This window comes from Mchenga conophoros, linkage group LG10, assembly GCF_057382185.1.
Source record: "Mchenga conophoros isolate Kocher_MC1m ecotype Shallow Benthic linkage group LG10, M_conophoros_male_GT1.1, whole genome shotgun sequence".
NCBI lineage: Eukaryota > Metazoa > Chordata > Actinopteri > Cichliformes > Cichlidae > Mchenga > Mchenga conophoros.
Window position 1 is genome coordinate 6,793,422 of NC_140535.1, and position 21,195 is coordinate 6,814,616.

At 39.3% G+C, this 21,195-nt stretch overlaps 2 protein-coding genes across 3 annotated transcripts; both read right to left on the reverse strand.

Moving 5' to 3' along the window:
- Positions 1 to 8,436: 8,436 nt before the first annotated feature.
- hspa8 (heat shock protein 8) lies at positions 8,437 to 12,648 on the reverse strand. The gene is made up of 9 exons (XM_085288309.1): positions 12,493 to 12,648; positions 11,306 to 11,515; positions 10,820 to 11,025; positions 10,576 to 10,728; positions 9,938 to 10,493; positions 9,639 to 9,841; positions 9,286 to 9,484; positions 8,974 to 9,206; positions 8,437 to 8,886 (listed from the first exon to the last, which is right to left on the reverse strand). Exons 2-9 carry the CDS (start codon positions 11,508 to 11,510, stop codon positions 8,689 to 8,691), a joined length of 1,953 nt encoding a protein of 650 aa, XP_085144435.1. The 5' UTR covers positions 11,511 to 11,515; positions 12,493 to 12,648; the 3' UTR covers positions 8,437 to 8,688.
- Positions 12,649 to 13,085: 437 nt separating this feature from the next.
- Positions 13,086 to 20,289, reverse strand: crtam (cytotoxic and regulatory T cell molecule). 2 transcript variants are annotated; one of them, XM_085288311.1, is made up of 10 exons: positions 20,219 to 20,289; positions 18,103 to 18,243; positions 17,816 to 17,968; positions 17,545 to 17,664; positions 16,634 to 16,789; positions 15,923 to 16,183; positions 14,847 to 14,912; positions 14,587 to 14,733; positions 14,317 to 14,403; positions 13,086 to 13,981 (listed from the first exon to the last, which is right to left on the reverse strand). In XM_085288311.1, exons 1-10 carry the CDS (start codon positions 20,262 to 20,264, stop codon positions 13,824 to 13,826), a joined length of 1,335 nt encoding a protein of 444 aa, XP_085144437.1. In that variant the 5' UTR covers positions 20,265 to 20,289; the 3' UTR covers positions 13,086 to 13,823. The 2 variants fall into 2 exon arrangements, with proteins under 2 accessions (XP_085144437.1, XP_085144436.1); XM_085288310.1 differs by having other exon boundaries at positions 14,317 to 14,418.
- Positions 20,290 to 21,195: the final 906 nt, after the last annotated feature.

The window sequence follows — 21,195 nt, forward strand, 5'->3', positions numbered from 1 at the left end:
CAGATGAACCTGCATACTGGGTTTTGCTGGGTAATATGACCAAGATACAGCCAGAGGTTGGCCATAAGATAGACTTCTCCTCTTCAGCTGCCCAAAAAAAAGGCTCTTGATCAAAATATAAACAGACCATCCGTATTGACAGGTAAAAGGAGCCGTCCTCAAAACAGAAAAATCCCACCTGCTACTTTGGAGGAGTTGTCACTGCTATTGGATACTTTGCTGGAACACAGTAAAGCTGTGGGTTGTGGGAATGACCCATAATGTTTTATCTAGGGGTCTAGATTTATGCCTGTAGTGCACTGCCGTGTAAATAATTTGCATTTACTGAATATATACTGACTGAGTACCACTGTTCAAAAGTTGAATAAAGAAACAAACAAATTTTTGCCTCTTTTTTTTTTTTATTAAAACCACCTTAAAGAACATCACATCAGTTACAATGTAGAATCCATGTCATTTATAGTTTACAAATGACAAAATGTTTACACAAAATCATGAGTGTTTACATGATATCACCCACTACTAACATTATTTACTGTATCTTTTGAAAAAATACAGCAATTTTAACAGCACAATACTTAAGAATATTTAACAGGAGCAAGTTTCATTCTCCCCTGGTTTTATTATCACACTGTTCACCAAAACGCAGCAAACCTTCACCATCTTATCCAGGAGGGTCACCTCTTCACCCTCACATGGAAGAAGTAATCTGATTGGCATGGTGGTATGTTTGAAGCAGGTCCCTTGTGTAGCACTGGAACCCAGTCACGATGTCATCCATTTCATAGGCTGGTTTGCTGCAATAATGCCAAATAATTAGCAACTCTATAAATAGAAGGTAGTTCTGCAAAATCACTCAGTAGGATGTTTGTTCTAATTTGCTATGACCTCAGAGCGCATAGAAAATAAAACTAATAGGCTATAAAGAGTGATATGAACATATTTAAAACTTACCGGAATGAAAATGTCTGGAGCACCAACAGATATTTGGAGATGGAAGCGAACTGCACATCAGCTCGTCTCACAGCTGCTATCCAGGCTAGACGCCTTCGCTTGGTAACATCCGATACACGAGCTGCCTCATGTTGCTTCCAGGTTGGGAAAGAATGAAAAGATAAACCATTTTCAACCTTATTCTCTTGCCGGTCGTGTGATCGAACATTGCAGCAAATACGAACCATGGCTGTTGTGTGTGACTTCGCTCCCTTTTCACTTGCGCTAGACCCCCAAAATGGCGGATTGGGCCAAAATCCTTTCCACGCCCACCCCCGTGACATCACGCTCCAAAGCCCTATTGGGTGTTGATGTCATTAGACCACACCCCTTCTCATTACAGAGATGCACATCACCTAATATGCTTAATTGGTAGTAGGCTTTCGAGACTGTACAGCTTGGAGTAAGACAACATGCATGAAGAGGATGATGTGGACAAAATACTCATTTGCCTAATAATTCTGCACTCCCTGTAGTACTGTCTCCCCAGTAGATGCATGGAAGATGTTCATGTCTGATAATATAAGGCTACATTCACACTGCAGGTCTTAATGCTCAATTCAGATTTTTTGATCAAATCTGATTTTTTTTGTCTGCTCGTTAACACTACAAATAAAATGTGACCTGAGTAACCTGAGTAGCGAAAGACGGAAAGACGATTTGCCGGGAGTCCGGTGTTCTCACGGGCTCTAGTGAGCCTTGCCCCCGGCTAGCTACCGTGCTAGTGGGTAACAGACGTCTCCGAAAACGTCAGAGCGCTTTTGAAAATATGTGGCGTCTTGATCAACTGAGCAGATATTTGAGGTTTACACAGCTACATTCTCGCCTGAACATATGTTAAATGTTTATTTTGTAACCCAGAAAGAATAATAAGAGTAATATTAACACTAACTAGCTGCCACCATTGTTGGAAACTGAGCTGGGCTGCGCTATGAATTCTGGGACAGAGCTACTTCTTCTTCTTCGGGGTTTAACGGCAGCTGGCATCCTTGTACATGCAGTGCTGCCATCTTCTGTTTCAGTCCGTTATTACACTCTTAAATCCTACTACTTATTACTGCGTCTTTTGTGATCTTACAAAGCTTCAAATGACGCGTCGACTATTAAATCAGTCATCGACGATTTTGATAGTTGCTGTAGTCAATTAATCGTGGCAGCCCTACAGACAGTATTGTTTGACTGACGGCCCTTAATAATAATAATAATAATAATAATAATAATACATTTTATTTTAGGGTGCCTTTCAGAAACCTAAGGTCACCTTACAAAAAACACAATTAATAAAAGGAACAGTAGTCATAAAATAGATAAAATAAGTTAAAATTACAAAACGGAGCATGACAACAGATAAAATCAGCATTAAAGTGAATAAGCCAGTTTAAACAGATGTGTTTTGAGCTGTGTCTTAAATACGGAGAGGGAGTCAATATTTCTTAGTGCAGGAGGAAGAGAGTTCCAGAGCCGGGGAGCAGAGCGACTGAAAGCTCTGTTCCCCATAGTAATAAGGTGTGAGGACGGAACAGTAAGATGAATAGCAGATGATGACCTGAGAGGGCGAGAAACAGTGGTGATATGGAGCAGGTCACACAAATATGAAGGAGCAGATTTATGGATACACTTGTATGTAAGAAGTAAGATTTTAAAATTTATCCTGGCTTCGATGGGCAACCAGTGAAGCTGCTGAAGAACTGGGGTAATATGAGCACTTAACAGAGTACGGGTTATAATCCAAGCTGCAGAATTTTGAAGAAGGAGTTTATGAAGGGACCTTTTAGGGAGACCAAATAGGAGGGAATTACAGTAATCAATACGGGATGTAATAAGACTATGGACAAGGATGACGGCAGCATGGGGAGTAAGGAAGGGGTGGAGTCGGTTAATATTACGTAAATGGAAGTAAGCAGACCAGGTTATGTAATTAATGTGAGACTGGAATGAAAGAGTATTATCAAGTGTGACACCCAAACTCTTAACCTGAGGGGAGGGAAGGGTGGGAGAATTTTCAATGTTAATGGAAAAACTGTGGGATTTGGTTAAGATAGATGGTGTACCAACAAGTAAAACTTCAGTTTTATTACTGTTAAGTTTGAGGAAATTGGAGGAGAACCAGGATCTAATCTCAATAAGACAGTCTGAGAGGGAAGTAGGTGGGAAGGATGAAGAAAGGTAGAGCTGGGTGTCATCGGCATAACAGTGAAAATTTATATTATATTTTCAGAATATATAACCAAGAGGAAGCATATAAATAATGAATAGAAGAGGCCCCAATACTGAACCCTGGGGCACACCAGCAGAAACAGGATAGAGTTGAAGAATGGGATTTAAGTTGGATAAACTGAGTGCAGTCTGAGAGATAGGAGGTAAACCAGGCAAGGGGGGTGTGACTAATACCAATGGAAGCTAACCGGTTCAGGAGAATATTGTGAGAAATGGTATCAAACGCCGCACTAAGATCAAGAAGGATGAGAATGGATAGGAGACCAGAATCAGCTGCCATCAGAAGGTCATTGGTAATTCTTAACAGAGCAGTTTCTGTGCTATGATTGGGGCGGAAACCAGATTGAAATTGTTCATAGAGATTATGGTCATTGAGATGTAAATGAAGCTGGGCGGCGACAACTTTTTCAAGAATTTTTGAAATAAAGGGGAGATTTGATATAGGGCGAAGATTATTAAAGTTATTGGGGTCTGCACCAGGCTTTTTGAGAATTGGGATAACAGAAGCCGTTTTCAGTGCTTCAGGAACAATTCCAGTGTTCAGGGAGGAATGAATAATATTGGTTATGAGAGGTGCTAACGAGGGAAGACAGGCTTTAACTAACACAGTAGGGAGAGGGTCAAGTTGACAGGTGGATGACTTAGATTTTTTAATGAGATTAGATACGTCAGTTATGGAGAGAAGAGTAAAGCTTGAAAATCACTGACAGGACGACAGTGGGGGAACCAGGAAGTCTACTTCAGAGTCAGGAGCTCCTAAAGAGTTAAGTTGACGGTGAATGTCTGAGATTAACAGTGTTGGGAAGGTTACTTTTAAAATGTATTCCATTACAGAATACAGAATACATGCCCCAAAATGTATTCTGTAACGTATTCCGTTACGTTACTCAATGACAGTAACGTATTCTGAATACTTTGGATTACTTAATATATTATCATGCTTTTTACAACAACGTGAATGTACTATTGCTGTGTGATTTATTACTATTACTGAAGGTCCGCGACTCCGAACTGTAGTAAAGGGACCTCTGACTAATACGGCGGGGTCCCTGTCGGCTCGTAGCCGAAAAATAGCTTTACTTTGTTGTGTGGGTCAACTTTTCTTGCGAGAGACAGAGAGAGGCGTTGAAAGGAACGCTCAACGCTCAACTCAACGGAACGTATTGTTTTCGGAGGAAAACACGAACTTACTTACAACTGGGCTCGTCAGGCTCTCTTCTTGGCTTCAGTGGTTATAAATGGTAAATGGCCTGCATTTGTATAGCGCTTTTCTAGTCCCTAAGGACCCCAAAGCGCTTCACACTACATTCAGTCATTCACCCATTCACACACACATTCACACACTGGCGACGGCAAGCTATGGTAGCCACAGCTGCCCTGGGGCGCACTGACAGAGGAGAGGCTGCCGGACACTGGCGCCACCGGGCCCTCTGACCACCACCAGTAAGCAAACACGGGGTTAGTATCTTGCCCAAGGATATTTGGCATGCAGCCAGGAGGCAGCCTGGGATCAAACCACCGATCTTCTGATTAGTGGCTGACCTGCTCTCCCACCTGAGCTACAGCCACCCATAGGCTGTAAATATAATTATTATTATATTTACATGCTTCCAGCTCCCGTTTTTCCTCGATGACAACTCGTACCTTTCCACTCCCCTTTTTCTACCTCCTCGCGCTCACAGACCCATAATGTGTATGGCAGTCCATTCTCCCTGCAACACGGACTACACTGCCCATGATGCTACATTCTTTAGAGCTATGCTTGTAGCATTCTGCCTGTTAGCTTAGCACAACAACAACAACAACAACAACAACAACGAAAAGGCGCTCTCTCACCCAGGAAACACACAGTCGCAGAGAGAGCGTCGCCCTGTAACCATGGCAACCGTAACGCTGCCGCCTGGAACAACAGAACATAGCTGTCAAACAAAACCCAAACAGCCCTGACCCGCGACAATATGAAACAGGAAAGTACCACAGTGTAATCCATTTATTTCAACAAAGTAACTGTATTCTGAATACCACCCTTTTAAACGGTAACTGTAATAGAATACAGTTACTCATATTTTGTATTTTAAATACGTAACGGCGGTACATGTATTCTGTTACTCCCCAACACTGGAGATTAATATAAAGATTTGTTTCCGACTTTACGTTTCCCAATTTTGCTTTTGTTATTTACATACGGTCTAATAATTATCCTTATTGATGTTTGAGAGAGGAGCGGTGCTTCAAAGGATAGTTGCAGATTTCTGTCAGAATCTGCAGATTATACAGTACAAATAAAATGTTCACGTTTCTCCAACGTTGTCTTCACTAACATCTACAAGGGATGCCCAGGAAGCATTCACGATGTCAGGCGCTGATAATTGGCTTCTGTCTTGTGTCAGTGACATAAAAGACGGATTTAATGCGACATGACCATTCAAACAGCAGTCACTTTCTGAAACATCAGATATGTATCCGATTCAGCAGGGCCGTGCAGAGAGGTTTAAAGGGGCGGGTGCTCAAAGTTAAAAAGGGGCGCATTGAACCAGGCTGAATAACAACAACACACAGTCATCAAGAATCTAATATGGGCAACAAGGCAAAGCAAACGTAGCCGATGTTTTACCTGATGGGTACAATGTTGCTGTTGAGGGGTTTCTGCTGCTCCTGCTGCTGATAGTGCTGGAGGGCAGGGCTGTGCTGATCTGAGACTGTAGACATTAAAGAGTCCATAGGAGAGATGGTAGCTGATTAAACAAGTGTCATGAGATAATAACAAAATGCAAAGATTGGTGACAGCGCTTGGAACCATAAGGCAACAAAAAATTATCCACACCTAACAACTCTTGCACTTAATCTATAATAAAATGATGAGAGAAAAATGTTATAGCACTGCCTTTAGTAGCCTCACATAGCTCTACTGTTTCCTCCTCATGTCCTTACCAGCCATGTCTGGACAATGTTATATCATGAGTATTTTTTTTAAAAATCCATCTAAATAAAACACACACATGCACGCACACACAGTGACGTTTTAGACCTTCTTCAGAATACTGTATATACTGTGGGCATCATGGTGCTGATCCAGAATCTTTACATTATTATTTATTACTAGAGCTACAATAATAAAGCAAAGAGGAGGGGGAAGTAATAAATATGAAATAATGTCATTATGATGATTCCATTTGTTTCACTATCCACTCTGTGCAGGGGCAAAGCTTATTACATTTTTAAACTGTAGACATACAATAATTTCACTGCTGTAAAATCCAAATTTTGTCTTATTTAAAATATAAATCTAATATAATCTGCTTCTTAATGTATGTTCTTTAAAATACAGCGTGTGTTTTTTAAAATATTATAATAATGCATAATTATGTGGACATGCATATTAGATCGTTTTTAGTGAAATATAATCCCTCCAGAAAGACAGGAAAAGCTCTGTAACTTACTTTAAAACTAAATATGTTCCCTAAAACGCTGACAGAGCTACAGACCCATGACAGCCTTACACAGGTAGCCAGCAGCTATGACCAGCACTACTTGTGCAGTTAATAAAAGGACAGGTAATGTTTGTCGCGCTGTTGCACACACAGCACGCTCGTTTGTTTCAGTTCGTCAGTTGCCACAAGACAGCTTACCAACGTGTACGTAATAAGCTAATACTCCTGTATGCTACACACTACAGTGTACGCTGTACACCTACTTACTGGTTTTGTCGCATCAGTCTGTATCTCTGAGTTAACTTGTGTTTCTCCTACGGCTCTGGACCGCAAAAAATGCGCGTGCTTTTTGTGAGCTCTTTCCCGTCTCATAACCAGCGCGTTCTGCCGTCAAGGGCGATCATTGGTTAAATGTGATCATGTGACTGATGCAAGCCAGAGCCTTTTATTTAGCAAAACTGTGATTATAGTATATATTATTGTTGAGGGGCACAGACAGGACTCCGCACGCACGCACACATAAAAAAAATTAAACATTTTTTAAAAGTTTCCTCAACAAAAGGGCACTTTGGGCACCCATCAGGAAAGGGGCGGGTGCTCAAGCCCCTCCAGCCCCCCGCTCTGCACGTGCCTGCGATTCAGTACCAAATACGAAAGTGACTCAGATCGGATTTGTGCCGTTCACACTGTCCTACCATGATCGGATATGGGTCACATAGGGTCAAAACAGTCGGATTTGATGCGCTTTCGCCTGCAATGTGAACGTAGCCTAATAGAAGAGGTGCTGACATGCAGGCACAAAGAGTAGCCACAGACAGGGGAAAAGAGTGGAAAAATGTAATCAAACATAAGCTAATGGACTTCATTTGATTGGCCATTCTTGCAGGAAGTGAGAAGAACTGGGATGTACCAGTCTGTGTTTTTTGAGAGTTCTCTGCATAACCCATTGCACAAGGCCACTATGTCAATTCAAAGATTTGAAGATATTTGCAGTTTCTTGCACTTTGATGACAAGAGGACCAGAGCCTAAACAAACCACATGGCAGCTTTCTGCTACATATGGGGCCTGTTCCTGGTCAACTGCAGGCACAAATTCATCCTCACGTGATTGTGTTACAGTGGATGAACAACTTGTGCCTTTCAGAGGGAAGGACCCAGCTTCTGCAGTATATGCCGAACAAGCATACAAAAGTGATACAAGCGATACAAAAACTGCAGTTCCTTAAAATTAATAAAAATGCAAAGCACCTCATGAGGAATACCTCAAATATAAAAATATTACAACTCTTCATTTTAAAGATTTTGAAGTACTAAGTTTACAGCAAAACACTGATTTTATTTGGGGTTATTTTTGACCCCATTTGTGGAAGAGTGTAGATATTGGTAGGCTGTGCATCCAAGGGTTAAAACATTGTTTTAGTAAATTTGTTATACAAAATGCTTATTTTCCTCCTTTTACCATTTAATAAATTGTCACTTAAAACTTAAAAAAAAAAAAAAAAAAAAAAAAGCTGGAGTGTATTTGTTAGAAATGTTGAGCCCATTCTGTAGATTCATGTTCCATAGTGGTAAAGTAACAGGGAGGATACTTTCCCTGTTTACTTTGAACCTACCTACAGGTAAGCCATAGGAATTTCTAGTTTCATTTCACATTTGACAAAGAATCCTGAGAATTTCACAAATTAGTCAATAGAGCATTAAGACAGTGCCCACCCAACCCCAAGATATTTACAGATCCTGCTTTGAGATAAATTAAGAGCTTCCAGTTTCAAGTTAGAAGTTAATGTACAACACATAAGGGTTGCAAGATTAATTTATTGTCAAGGCAGTTACATCTCCATACACAAAACACTTTGACATTTGAAGACTCTGCTCAATCATGCCAACTACAAGTTGTTCCCTTGCACCTGTGTTGCAAACAATGGCCATAAATGACATCTCTGAACCCTGTTTTTAGGTCATTAAATTTCACTCCTGCATTTTACTTGTTCTAGGAGGGTTACTTTATTAGAAAACACGTCAGGTAGCAGCTGGTATAGCTGAATGTTTAGTCGACCTCCTCAATGGTTGGTCCAGAGGATCCACCACCAGGAGCGGCACCACCGGCTCCAGGGAAGCCACCAGGCATGCCCTCTGGCATTCCTCCAGGCATACCTCCAGCACTCTGGTACAGCTTGGTAATGATAGGGTTGCACACCTTCTCCAGCTCCTTCTGTTGATGCTCATACTCGTCCTTCTCAGCAGTCTACAAAATATAGATATTGTATAAGCCCTTCATAGCAATTGATACTATTGTGATTTTTTTCTGGTGTGTGCTTGGGGGTGGGGTTACCTGGTTCTTATCCAGCCAGCTGATGACCTCATTGCACTTGTCCAAGATCTTCTGCTTGTCATCATCGCTGATCTTGCCGGCCAGCTTCTCATCCTCCACAGTGGACTTCATGTTGAAAGCATATGACTCCAGGCCGTTCTTAGCAGACACTTTGTCACGTTGAACATCATCTTCTGCCTTGTACTTCTCTGCTTCCTGAACCATGCGTTCAATATCCTCCTTGCTGAGCCGACCTAGAAGGACAGCAAAGAGTCACAAGTTGTGCCAGAATTTTGATGTCATCAATCAAAACTGTCATCAATCAAAACCCACCTTTGTCATTGGTGATGGTAATCTTGTTTTCCTTGCCAGTGCTCTTATCAACAGCAGAGACATTCATGATGCCATTGGCATCAATGTCAAATGTCACTTCAATCTGGGGAACGCCTCGAGGAGCAGGAGGGATTCCAGTTAGCTCAAATTTGCCCAGCAAATTGTTGTCCTTTGTCATGGCACGCTCACCCTCATAAACCTGTTGAAATAGAGGTCAGCCAATAATTTTTCCACTCCACATCTACACAAATGCTAATGTCTAACAACATGAGTCTCAATCTCTAGTGGAATGTGAATGGCAGAAATTAACATAACTGCAATTAAAAGGCCAAGATAAATAAGGCTACACTTACCTGGATGAGCACACCAGGCTGGTTATCAGAGTAAGTGGTGAAGGTTTGGGTCTGCTTGGTAGGAATTGTGGTGTTACGTTTAATCAGGACAGTCATAACACCTCCAGCAGTCTCGATACCCAGAGACAAAGGTGTGACATCCAGAAGGAGAAGGTCTTGCACATTCTCAGACTTGTCACCAGACAGGATGGCAGCCTGGACAGCTAAAAACAAAAAAAAATTATTTCAAGATAAAAACTAAATTCCGATTATAATAGGGCAGCTATCATCAGTAGCTTTTTTCTCCTCTGAAAACTTACCAGCTCCATAGGCCACAGCTTCATCTGGATTAATGCTCTTGTTGAGCTCCTTTCCATTGAAGAAATCCTGGAGAAGTTTCTGGATCTTCGGGATACGGGTGGAGCCACCAACCAATACAATGTCATGAATCTGCCCTTTATCCATCTTGGCATCGCGGAGTGACTTCTCCACAGGATCCAGGGTGCCACGGAAGAGGTCAGCATTGAGCTCCTCAAATCGAGCCCTTGTGATGGAGGTGTAGAAGTCAACTCCTTCATACAAAGAGTCGATTTCAATACTGGCCTGTGTGCTGGAAGACAGGGTGCGCTTTGCCCTCTCGCAAGCAGTGCGCAGACGACGGACAGCCCTCTTGTTGTCACTGATGTCCTTTTTGTACTTGCGCTTGAACTCTGCAATGAAGTGGTTGACCATGCGGTTATCAAAGTCCTCCCCACCAAGATGAGTATCACCAGCAGTGGATTTGACCTCAAAGATACCATCCTCAATGGTCAAGATGGATACATCGAAGGTGCCACCACCAAGATCAAATATGAGAACATTCCTCTCTGATCCAACCTGAGAACAGATTTGATAGTGCTTAAGAACAGACAGTTAACAAAAAAGTAGTATAATCCAGAATAAATTTTTACCCATTTACCTTTTTGTCCAACCCATAAGCAATGGCAGCTGCAGTGGGCTCATTGATGATGCGCAGAACATTCAGGCCAGAGATAGTGCCAGCATCCTTTGTGGCCTGACGCTGAGAGTCATTGAAGTAAGCGGGCACTGTGATTACAGCGTTGTTGACAGTCTGAAATGTAAAAAAAAAAAAATATGGACATTAAATTGATGAGTCATGTGAAAACTTGCGACTATTCCACAAAGGAAAATTCAGAGCATACTTTTCCGAGGTAGGCTTCAGCAATCTCCTTCATCTTTGTCAGCACCATGGAGGAAATCTCCTCTGGGTAGAATGATTTTGATTCACCCTTGTACTCAACTTGAACTTTAGGGCGACTATTGTCATTGATGACATTAAATGGCCAGTGCTTCATGTCTGATTGCACAACTGTATCGTCAAACCTCCGGCCAATAAGGCGTTTGGCATCTGAAAGAGAAAGTTATATTTAGTTATTTTTTTTTTTAAAAGATGCAATACACTTCTGCAATAGTCTTATCATTCTTCCCTCAAATCCACAAGGCTCAAGACTGGTCTTTAACAGAGATGAGTTGCTTCAAGACAAGCTCATGGGTGGTAAAACCGAGGCGTTAACTTAATTTGGTTGATGAATACCAATTTTTTCAAGGTGTCCTACCTTGAAAAAAAAAAAAATTGGTATTCATCAACCAAATTGACTTTTACTGTTAAGTAAAATTTTAACCCTTACCGAAGACTGTGTTTGTGGGGTTCATGGCAACCTGATTCTTGGCTGCGTCGCCGATCAACCTCTCGGTATCTGTGAAGGCCACATAACTGGGTGTGGTCCTGTTGCCCTGGTCATTGGCAATAATTTCAACTTTGCCATGCTGGAACACACCAACACAGGAGTAGGTGGTCCCAAGATCAATACCAACTGCTGGTCCCTTTGACATGTTTCCTAAAGAAATGCAAGAACAGTGTTACATTTATATTGGTCTTCTAGTTACCTGTAACTTTTTTACTTCAATCCTTTATAACATGCTTAATGTCAAATTCAATTGAACAACTACATTTTACCCAATTATTCAATTTAAGGCAATTTAGACTAATAGAACTAGAATGTACAACAAAAACATATGGTTTTAGTTGATTTGCTTTAATTATCCTTCAAGTTTAATTTAGAGTTGTCTTTTAAATTTATATTGATTATATAAATTTGATTAAGAGCTTTTATTTTCCCCTTGGCCATAAAACATTAAGCATTTTAACAACGTTATTGGGCTAACAAACCCCAATTCCAACAACCCACCCACTTACAGAAAAAAAATGAAGGAACCCGCCTTGAAAGAGCGTGGCTCATGGCCAAGCAATAGCCATGCGTCAGTCATAAATCACGTGCACAGCAAACTGGTACAACCGGAAATCTAAAAGCTAGAGTGCTTTGATACTAAAACTATTGTATTAAAATGTGTCTAAAGCACAAGAAAATATTTAAAGAATTAAATCTGAAAAGATTTACAAAACCTTTTACTTTTGCTCTAGAGTAAAAAAAAAAAACAACAAAAGAAAAAAAACAAAAACCGGAAGCCTGTATATTCCGGGTATCCGGGTAGCTTAACAGTTGTTCGAGAACATTCTCGAACGCGTCAGGATTTCTCCACCCCCCCTCCCCCTCCGCCATTATATAGCCTTAATGCAGCATTTGAGTCGATGATTACGCCTCGATAACAAGGATATGAATACTTTCACCTTCATAATTCACTATGCGATACATATTTGTTAATAAAATAACCGTCAAGCATTTAACACGAGGAGAAAATTCAGCATTCCCCAGTGAACATGCACATCAGTCATACATAAAGCAAATCCTGCCAGCAAATTCAACTAATATACTAGAACTTTTTGTTAACACCAATGTATTTCAGAATGACTTACCGAGTTACTGAACTGAGGTTGACTGTGGGTATTGTTGGGCTGGAATGGACTAGCGCCACGGTGACTCAACCCTGCCGGTATGAGAAGCGAAAGGAGGTTGAACCTTTAGCCGAACCCTTTATATCACCGGCACAGCATCCAATCGGCGCAGTCACTGAGTCTTTCCTCATCGGTTCACCAATGAGGCTTTGGTGAACCGATGACGCGAGACACAATCCATCCCACTTCCTGCTTTATTGTGACTGCTTCATAATGGTTGTGAATACCCGCATGCCATAAGATGGAAGCTTTGTGTGAAGTGTAGAAGGCAAATCATCTCTCTCTTCTTTTTTTTTTTAGATTTTACCGTTAAGTATGTCAGTCATGTTCGGTGCTTGATTTGGCTTCTGTTTTTTGTAAGCTACATAACGCTCTTTAAGTTCATACATAATTGATATATTATGGAGCTATTAAAAATATGCATATAGACCTTAGTGTTATATTACCGTATTAATGCTCGACACGTTTTCAGAGACAAAGCCACAGAGTGCTGATAATATGTATATGATATGAATGTTTCCCATAGCCTGTTATCTATGCTCAAAAACAATATATTATAGCAAAATATAATTTATTGCTACATGTTCAACCCCAACATACAAAATATATACATACAAGGCAACATATATGCTATATTCACACAGTATATATTACAGATATTATGTTGCCACATTTGATCCTGTGTAGACATTCAAACAGTTCATTAGGAACACCTGCAGACATGCTTATTCTTGCTGATGCTGGTCATCCGCCAGTCATATAGCAGCAGTGCTATCTACTATTGTAAATACAGGTCAGGTGCGTTACATATAATGTTCATATAAAACAAAAACATGGCATGACTGATGATGTAAGGGGGGGGGGGGGGGGGGTTATGTATCGGTATGGGGAAATGTTTTCCTTTGTCTGACCATGAGCATATGTTTATGAGATCTTCTACTGACCATTACACACAGGAAATCTAACCCTCATGAACATAACAGTGAGTTCAGTGGACTTCGGTAGCTGTAGCAATGTAACAGAATGAAAACAAGGATAAAAGTACAGTAGACAAATGATGTGATGAATAATGTCAACATAATGTAGATACTTTAAGTCGTTTTTTTCAACATCTTGTGGCATTCATGGCACCAAGAACTGATGCTGCTGAAGATCAAAGGTAGGTTCTACCTACCATAAGTAAGCACATATTCCTAACAATAATAAGTGAATGATTGCCCTGTATTCTGCCATGCAAGTGCAGAAAAAAATGGAAAATTGCTGATATCATGAAAACTGTGTTTTCAAGACAGTTATAGCGATGTCTCCTTCGCATCACATTTGGCTAAAGTTTGTGCTGTAGTTTGATGTTGAGAAGTTGTTGCTGTGATCACAGCTGTGTTTTGCACTGAAGTCATCGTCTTTGCTGGTTCTTCAACAACATACTGTGTGAAGGCTGTATTGAAGAGGCCTGTAACAATAAAGAATACCAATAAATATCCCATTTTCTCTTTTAAGATAGGATAAGGCAGTTTTTACAGTGTACTGGGCAAAATGTGTCAATGAAAGCACTCCCTGACCATTAACTGGGATTCAAAATATGTAAAGGTTAATTGGATTTTTGAGTTTGAGTTCCCTAAGTAAGTGAACTTTATCCTCTGGTTGACAAGTGTGCTGTTTCTCTAAGCTGCCAACATGACCCTAGTCATGTTTTAGCAAATGCTACATTTTATAATATTCACATTTAAACAGAAGGTATAATACAGTCATAGATGCGAACAACCATCTAATTAAAAGGTTTTGTACCTCTTCTCCGTTGTGCTTGTGAGGTCTTTTCTTCATGGCTTGATTTAGATTTACTGCTCTCCTCTGATGGATTAGAGTCTTCATTTTCTGTAACAATAAAAACTGTCAAATCTTTTGTAAGATAAATAAAAATACATTTAGATCACAATTCCTGAAAGTACAACACACTTGCTGCAAGAATGTATGATTTTTAGCCAGACTATAGTCAAGTAAAATTGTAAATAACAGCAACTTTAGTCTGACATCAAACAGAAAACGTGACCTGCTTACCTCTTTTCCAGGCAATGTGTGCTCTCCTCAGCTTGATAGCAAAAAAAATGACGACCACTAGAAGGCCACAGATCAGGCATGTCACTAGCAAGACCAGCAATGATGAATTTTCTTGGTCTTTTCTATGCATGTTTAAGTCAAAATTCCCTGGAAATAGAGAAAACCCCGAACCTTAAGGATTTTAAAACACATGGTGTTCTCTGTGATTCTCAGAGAAGAGGAACTGTTATTTTAACTATTCAAGCTGAGTGTAAATGTACCTGTTGTGTTACTGTCCATGTTATCAATGGTGATGTTCTCTGTGGTTTCAGGGGAATATGTCCAGCCTTTAAAGGTGTAGTAAAGAAAAGAGGTACAATAATTAACACAGACTCTATGAAGCTACTACAGTCCAGGTCTATTATGTTTTTCAAATGGAACCATTTTTTTGTAGTTTTCCAGAGTAACCAATAGGTGGCATCAAACACACATATTTGAAGAACCTGTTGGGCCTACTGCCTCAATGGTGTCATTGCTTACCCTGTTTGAACACGATAGGACTTTTTTTAAAATTAATTTTTAGTGTTTGTTTTTTTTTTACAGTAATTTTCTGAATATATAAAGCTCAGGTAACATGCGAAAATGGAAGACAAATAACTGTTTTGCACACATTCTGCTTAAATTTTAATATTACACTGAATTTACTGTGTGAGTAAATTCACACATATATAGTGCATTTCTAACCAATTACATGTCAGTAGTGTTCAAGGTTTGAAACACTGAAGACAGAAGACGTAAACTGCTTTTTTTGGAGCATATCTGACGATCAGAGCAGATATGCTCTCGGAACAGTTTTTGTTTGCCCACAGAGCTGCAGCCTCCCAATCAGTGAATACATCTAACATGACAGAGTTTCATATAGCTCAAGCTCTCCATTGCAGGAAACACATCTGGTGTTATATCAACCACAGTAGTGGTTAAGAGACCTTTTAGACACTGTATGTGATCACTCTTGTTTCCACCCCATAGGCTCACAGTTAGTGTAATATGCTAAACACACAATACTAAGCAGTAACAAAGAGATGTATTGTAGGCTAATTTCTCCACTAAAGTTCACTTTCCTTTTTAGCAGATCGAGGGATTTAAGTTTCATTTAAAATATGATGTATGGCATAACTTAAAATGTAAAATGGGGTTTTATTCATTGTGAACTAAATAAAATGTATTTCTTTTTAAAACTACTTTCTTTTGTGTCCCTAAGCTCATCCTAAGGTGTGTTATCTAATATGAAACCTTATGTTTCTTGAAATCCACGGGGCATAAAAAACAAATAAAAATGCAGACAGTTTCCACTCACCACTAGTGCTGAGATGTGGGTCTGTAGGGCCTGTAACAGGGATCTGAGGAGATCTAGTGATAGACATCTCTGGGTCACTGGTGGAAGCCTGCAGACTGGAGGGAACCGTTGAGCTCTCTGATAAGGGCTTGTTCTCATTTCTTGTGGTGGAGTACACTGCTGTTCTATTATGTCTGATCCACATGGTTGTTGTCCCTGGCACTTTTGTTGATCCTTTAACAGTATGTGGACTGACTGTGGATGTGTGGTGGGATCCTTTTGCTGTGACAGAAATTGGACTTGTGTTACTACTGAGTAGAAACAACACTCAGTTCAGAGAAAGTTAAAATTCATGATGTCATGAAAACTATCTGCAAATCACACTTCATTTTTATTAGAATAGAGGAAACTAGATTTTTTAACAACACAGAATGGGGAAATTACGTGGATTTGCCATTTTTTTTTGTTTTTATTTTTGGTCAGACAGTTTCACAGTCTGGTTCTATGGACTGTTTTGTGGCGCAGTTCATGAGTTAAAAACCCCAGTGCTTTCCCTGTTCTGTGACGACACAACTACACAGTCACTGTTCCTCAAATTGAACATTTTATGTAGAAGTTATTCACTGTACACAAGTCATGGATAATAAAATGGATGATTTTACTCTTTTAATGTTTAAAACTGTTGCTATAATGTGGTGGTGTTGAAAAACTAAATGAATGAAATATACTCACAGCCTCGTCTAATTTTTACAAAGTTCATCAGATGTTTTGATTTCAATGCAGGGTGACGAACAAGACACTTCACAGTAACTCTTTTCTCTACTGAGAGAATTTCAATCATCCCAGTGGAGATGTATTTCTTAGCTTCCTGTTGGAATTGGTTACGAGCTGTAAAATGGGATAGATGTCATTAGCATCGATTGCATCAACTTACACCATCACAAATGCAACACTTGATCAAATCAACCCTTTGTAACGGAAACTACTCTTCTGTGGAATTCAAAATAAAATTCAAAATCCCCCTTGTTTAAAGTCTTTTTTTTAAAAAACATTTGAACGTTGTTCAGTCTCATCATAGTAGCAAAGATTCCAGAAAGTGTGGGTCATGCTATCATCATCACATGAGCCCACTCACTGGTTGCTGTCACTAATTTTAATACACCTACAAATGTCTAAATTCCGCAACGTAAGTGTTAACACCCATGTTAACCTAACCCTAACCCATCCATCCACTCTTAACTGCTGTGGTTTTAAGCACAGTAGTTAAGTTTTAGGAAGAATACATTGCATTTATTATCAAAAAGAATCAACCTTTCCTAGTATCAAATAAATTCACTTTTTGTGCTTATTCCTAGTTAACTGCTCTTAATTGAATTGAATTGAGTTCACAATATACATGTAACTTTTTTTATTTTTATCTATGTATAGAAATTAGCAAACATTTGTTTGCCAATTATGTATCATAAAACATTTTATGATACATAAATATGAGTAATCAGCAAGGGAATGATATCAAAATGGCATCCCCTTGTGTAGTCACCTCAATTCAGCTTTTTGGAAAATCCACTGGGAAAAATCCTGATTGAAGGGCAATTTTTCTAACTAACACCTCAAACTATCATTCTCACTTTCTTCCAACTTACCAAGAAATTCTGACCCATCGTCGATTTTCCAAGAAATCTGAGGAGCAAAGTGGTTCCCCACAGCAGTGCATTTTATGACAGTCTTTCCTTCATGCTTTGTTTTTGACATTTTGGGATAACCTTCAAAAGAATCACAAAAGACAAAGTTTTATGAAACAAGATCAACACAGTGGTAATTGTTTTGGTAATTAGTATAACTGTCAAAGTCTGATCCCATCGCTAGTAAAGATGTGAAAAGAAAGTAAAAAGAAAGACGTAAGATAATATTTACCCAACACTGTCACCTCCACTATCTTCTCTGTTATTTGGTCTCCATAATGAGAACATGTGTAATTGCCTCCATCGTTAAATTTGACGCTGGAAACACTGATGGAGAATTTTGACTCAGACAGTGTGTCGATTCTGTAGCGTTTGTCCTTTAAGGCTGGAAACAATTTATTTAAAGTTATTTAATGTTTGCCTTTCACCAAAGGTTGTTTGAATTTTGGCCCAAACATTTGCCACTTTTTAAGTTTTTGTTTTTACATTCATTACTGTGACTGAATATGCCATTTTCACCTTGATTGTGATTGAAGAACATAACAAATCCTTCAGGGTTTTTCCAGTCCACATTGGTCTTGTCAGCATTGGTAACAGGACAGCTTAAGCTGAGGTTCTCACCTTCCATGACCGTCACATGCTGCAATACTGCAAGTGAAACTGCAATAAAATAAAAGGAAGTTTGACTTTGTTAAAGTTTCTTTGAGAACGAAATGTGCATAACACATTTCCTAACATGGTAAAAACAAGTGAGCAACCATCTGCTGAAATTAAAAAGTCAGTGGCACACATACAGATGTCCAAGTTAAGTTTTAAACAGTTCAGTTAAACTTTTCACAGTCTGACTCATCTGCCACCACCTCTGCCACTGGCCTGTCACTGTGTATATATACAGTAGGTGTGTGGAGGAGGTGTGACAGGAAAAAAATGCTGTTCATTGCAGCTACAAAATAAGCAGCCCCCCTGTTATACATCTGATGCATTTCTGTTCTAACAGGAAGTAATGTGGTCAGTGCTTTCAAGGTGAAAGAGAAAGTAGGGCGGGTGTGAGGAAAAAATATATATTTGCTGTAGGTTGTTCATGGGGCCTTTGGGGGCTTTTTCTTTTCTGTGGGTTTCAAATAACACACGGAAAACACATTTGTTGGGGGCACACTGACACCACTGCAGAGGTCATAAAGCTATTTTTGCAGTTTGTGTGCTAGTCATGCCATTACATCAACTGACAACCACCAATATTTGTATTGATGACTTTTCATCAGTACAGTCATTTTTATGTCCCTCAAGGCTTTGGTTGTCTCTGTTTCTTTTTTAATTTTATTTGTATTGCCTGATCAATACAGAAAATGTAATTTCTCAGTAAGTTCTTAATGCTAACTAAAATATATACATTGTATACTGTGTATGTTACGTTGTTTGCTCTTATGCAAAGCTAAAGCCAGTCTCCTTTGTCTATTTTGTCTCATTATAAGGTTTTCATCTGTATCATTCCATTACTGACAACTATTAAAGGGCCAGTCTACATATATACTCTATGTCATAGAAGAAACTGTCCTAAAGAACTTTCATTTTATGTCAGTCATTTAACAGAGTTGAGAAGTTGTGAACTGGTTCAACATACAACCCCAGTTCCAACAATGCCAGGGTACTGTAACATGTAAATAAAACACAATGCAACAATTTGACGCCACAAACCCTCATCTTATTTACAACAGAACAAAAACAATAACATATTAAAACTGAGAAAATCTATCATTTTAATAAAAAAAAAATACAACTCTCTTAAGAGCTGTCCATAAACATAGGAGGACTTAAGGGAGCAGTTACTGGACTTTGGGGGAGGAATGTTATCCTGTTCTTTTATGACAGGATTATAGCTACTCCTGGGACTTCTTTGTTGTATTTTTTGTTTCACGATATGCTACATGTTCTCAACAGGTGAAAGGTCAGGATCCTGGTAGGCCAGTTCACCCAGACCTCCTCCTATCAAGCCAAGCTGTTTTACATGCTTTTAATAGCACTAATGGTGTCTTACCAGATGTGCTACGCATAGAGACTAATGTATTGCACGATAGAGCTTTAACCTGCATTTATGGCAAACACAAACACAGTGATAGGAAGTGTTCCTAAGTAATGTTGCTCCCATCAAATTCAAAATGAGCTTATTATTTTTATGAAATTGTACAAAGTTTCAGTATAAACAATTGATATGTTTTCTATGTTCTACTGTGCATACAATATGGGTTTAGCAGATTTCCAAATTACTGCATTCAGTTTATATTTACAATTTATGCAGCATCCCAACTTTCTAGGTTCAGTTGATGTGAACATGAGCAAACAGAAATCCAAATGCAAATTCCTCTAATGCATAACTAATGAAACAGAGTCTTTTACTGAAAATTGAAGCACTTTCTGTGTGAAATATGAGAGCTTGTAATTGTACCATAATTTTCTCTATATAATAAATCATCTAAATGTAAAAGATCACAAACAGCCTCAGAAGGAAGTTGTTTACTCCAAGGCATAGTCATCCTCACTGTGTTCATCTGCTTTTTCCAGTCATGTAGGTTACGATCCTATTTCAGCACTTATCAGATCGAACACTGCCAAAGAGTGTAAAAAGTCAAACACTCACCCTCAATGTACAGCACAAAGACGCTAAGCACAAGTTTTAGTTCCATCTCTGTCACGAAGAAACACACTGACTCTGGTGCACTTCCTCATCACTCATCTATATGTACTCTACTACGGGACCTTCCATGACATCACAGCTCTGTGGTTTCCCCTAACTTTTTGATTTGAGAGATTCTCATGTGACTCCTTACAGTAGAAGTGGAAGCTGACCATGATTGCATTTTATTCCTGTTTGTAGTTTTGCTGCCAAACATGAGTTGAATGTTGAATTTACAACTATCTATCTTGTGGATGGCTGTGGTTCATCAGAGCATGAATGTTACATAGAAAGTGTGAAAATGACATGTTGTAAAAAGTGCTTTGAGTATTTAAATAGAGTAGAAGAGCACTATATAAGGATCAGTCCAGTTACCATTTATAGTAAAAGACCTGAGACAAAATTATCCTTCCTTATTTTCCAAAATTATGTTAATTCTGGAATTAGTAACTCTGGAAACAGTAGAGATGCTTTATCAACCAAGTAGCCAGCTAGTACCTAACATTAGTAACTGTGGTTTGAACACAGTTACTAAACTTCAGGTTGAATTGCCACTGCAGTTTTAACTCACACATCAACAAGATTAACAACTTGCCACCAATCTGTGGCTTACTAAGAGGAAATGGCTACTTTCTAAAGCAAAAGATGTTTGAGTTGGAAACTTGTGTCAGGTGGGTACCGAGGGGAAAATGAAAGCCATAGCCCTCATGGTTTTATGATGTTTTCCACTGTAGACTCGACACAAACATTTACTGAATTTAGTCAGATCAAAAATGTGGTATTGCAGTAATTAGGTGCCATTACAGTCTCCAGAAGAAAATGGAAGAATAATTTAAAAGCAAATGCAGAAACATACTTGTACTCACTAACTATATATAGAAGTGGAAACAAACCTGTGTGAATTTCTTTTGGGGAGGTTTTACTATGTGTCATATAAGTCA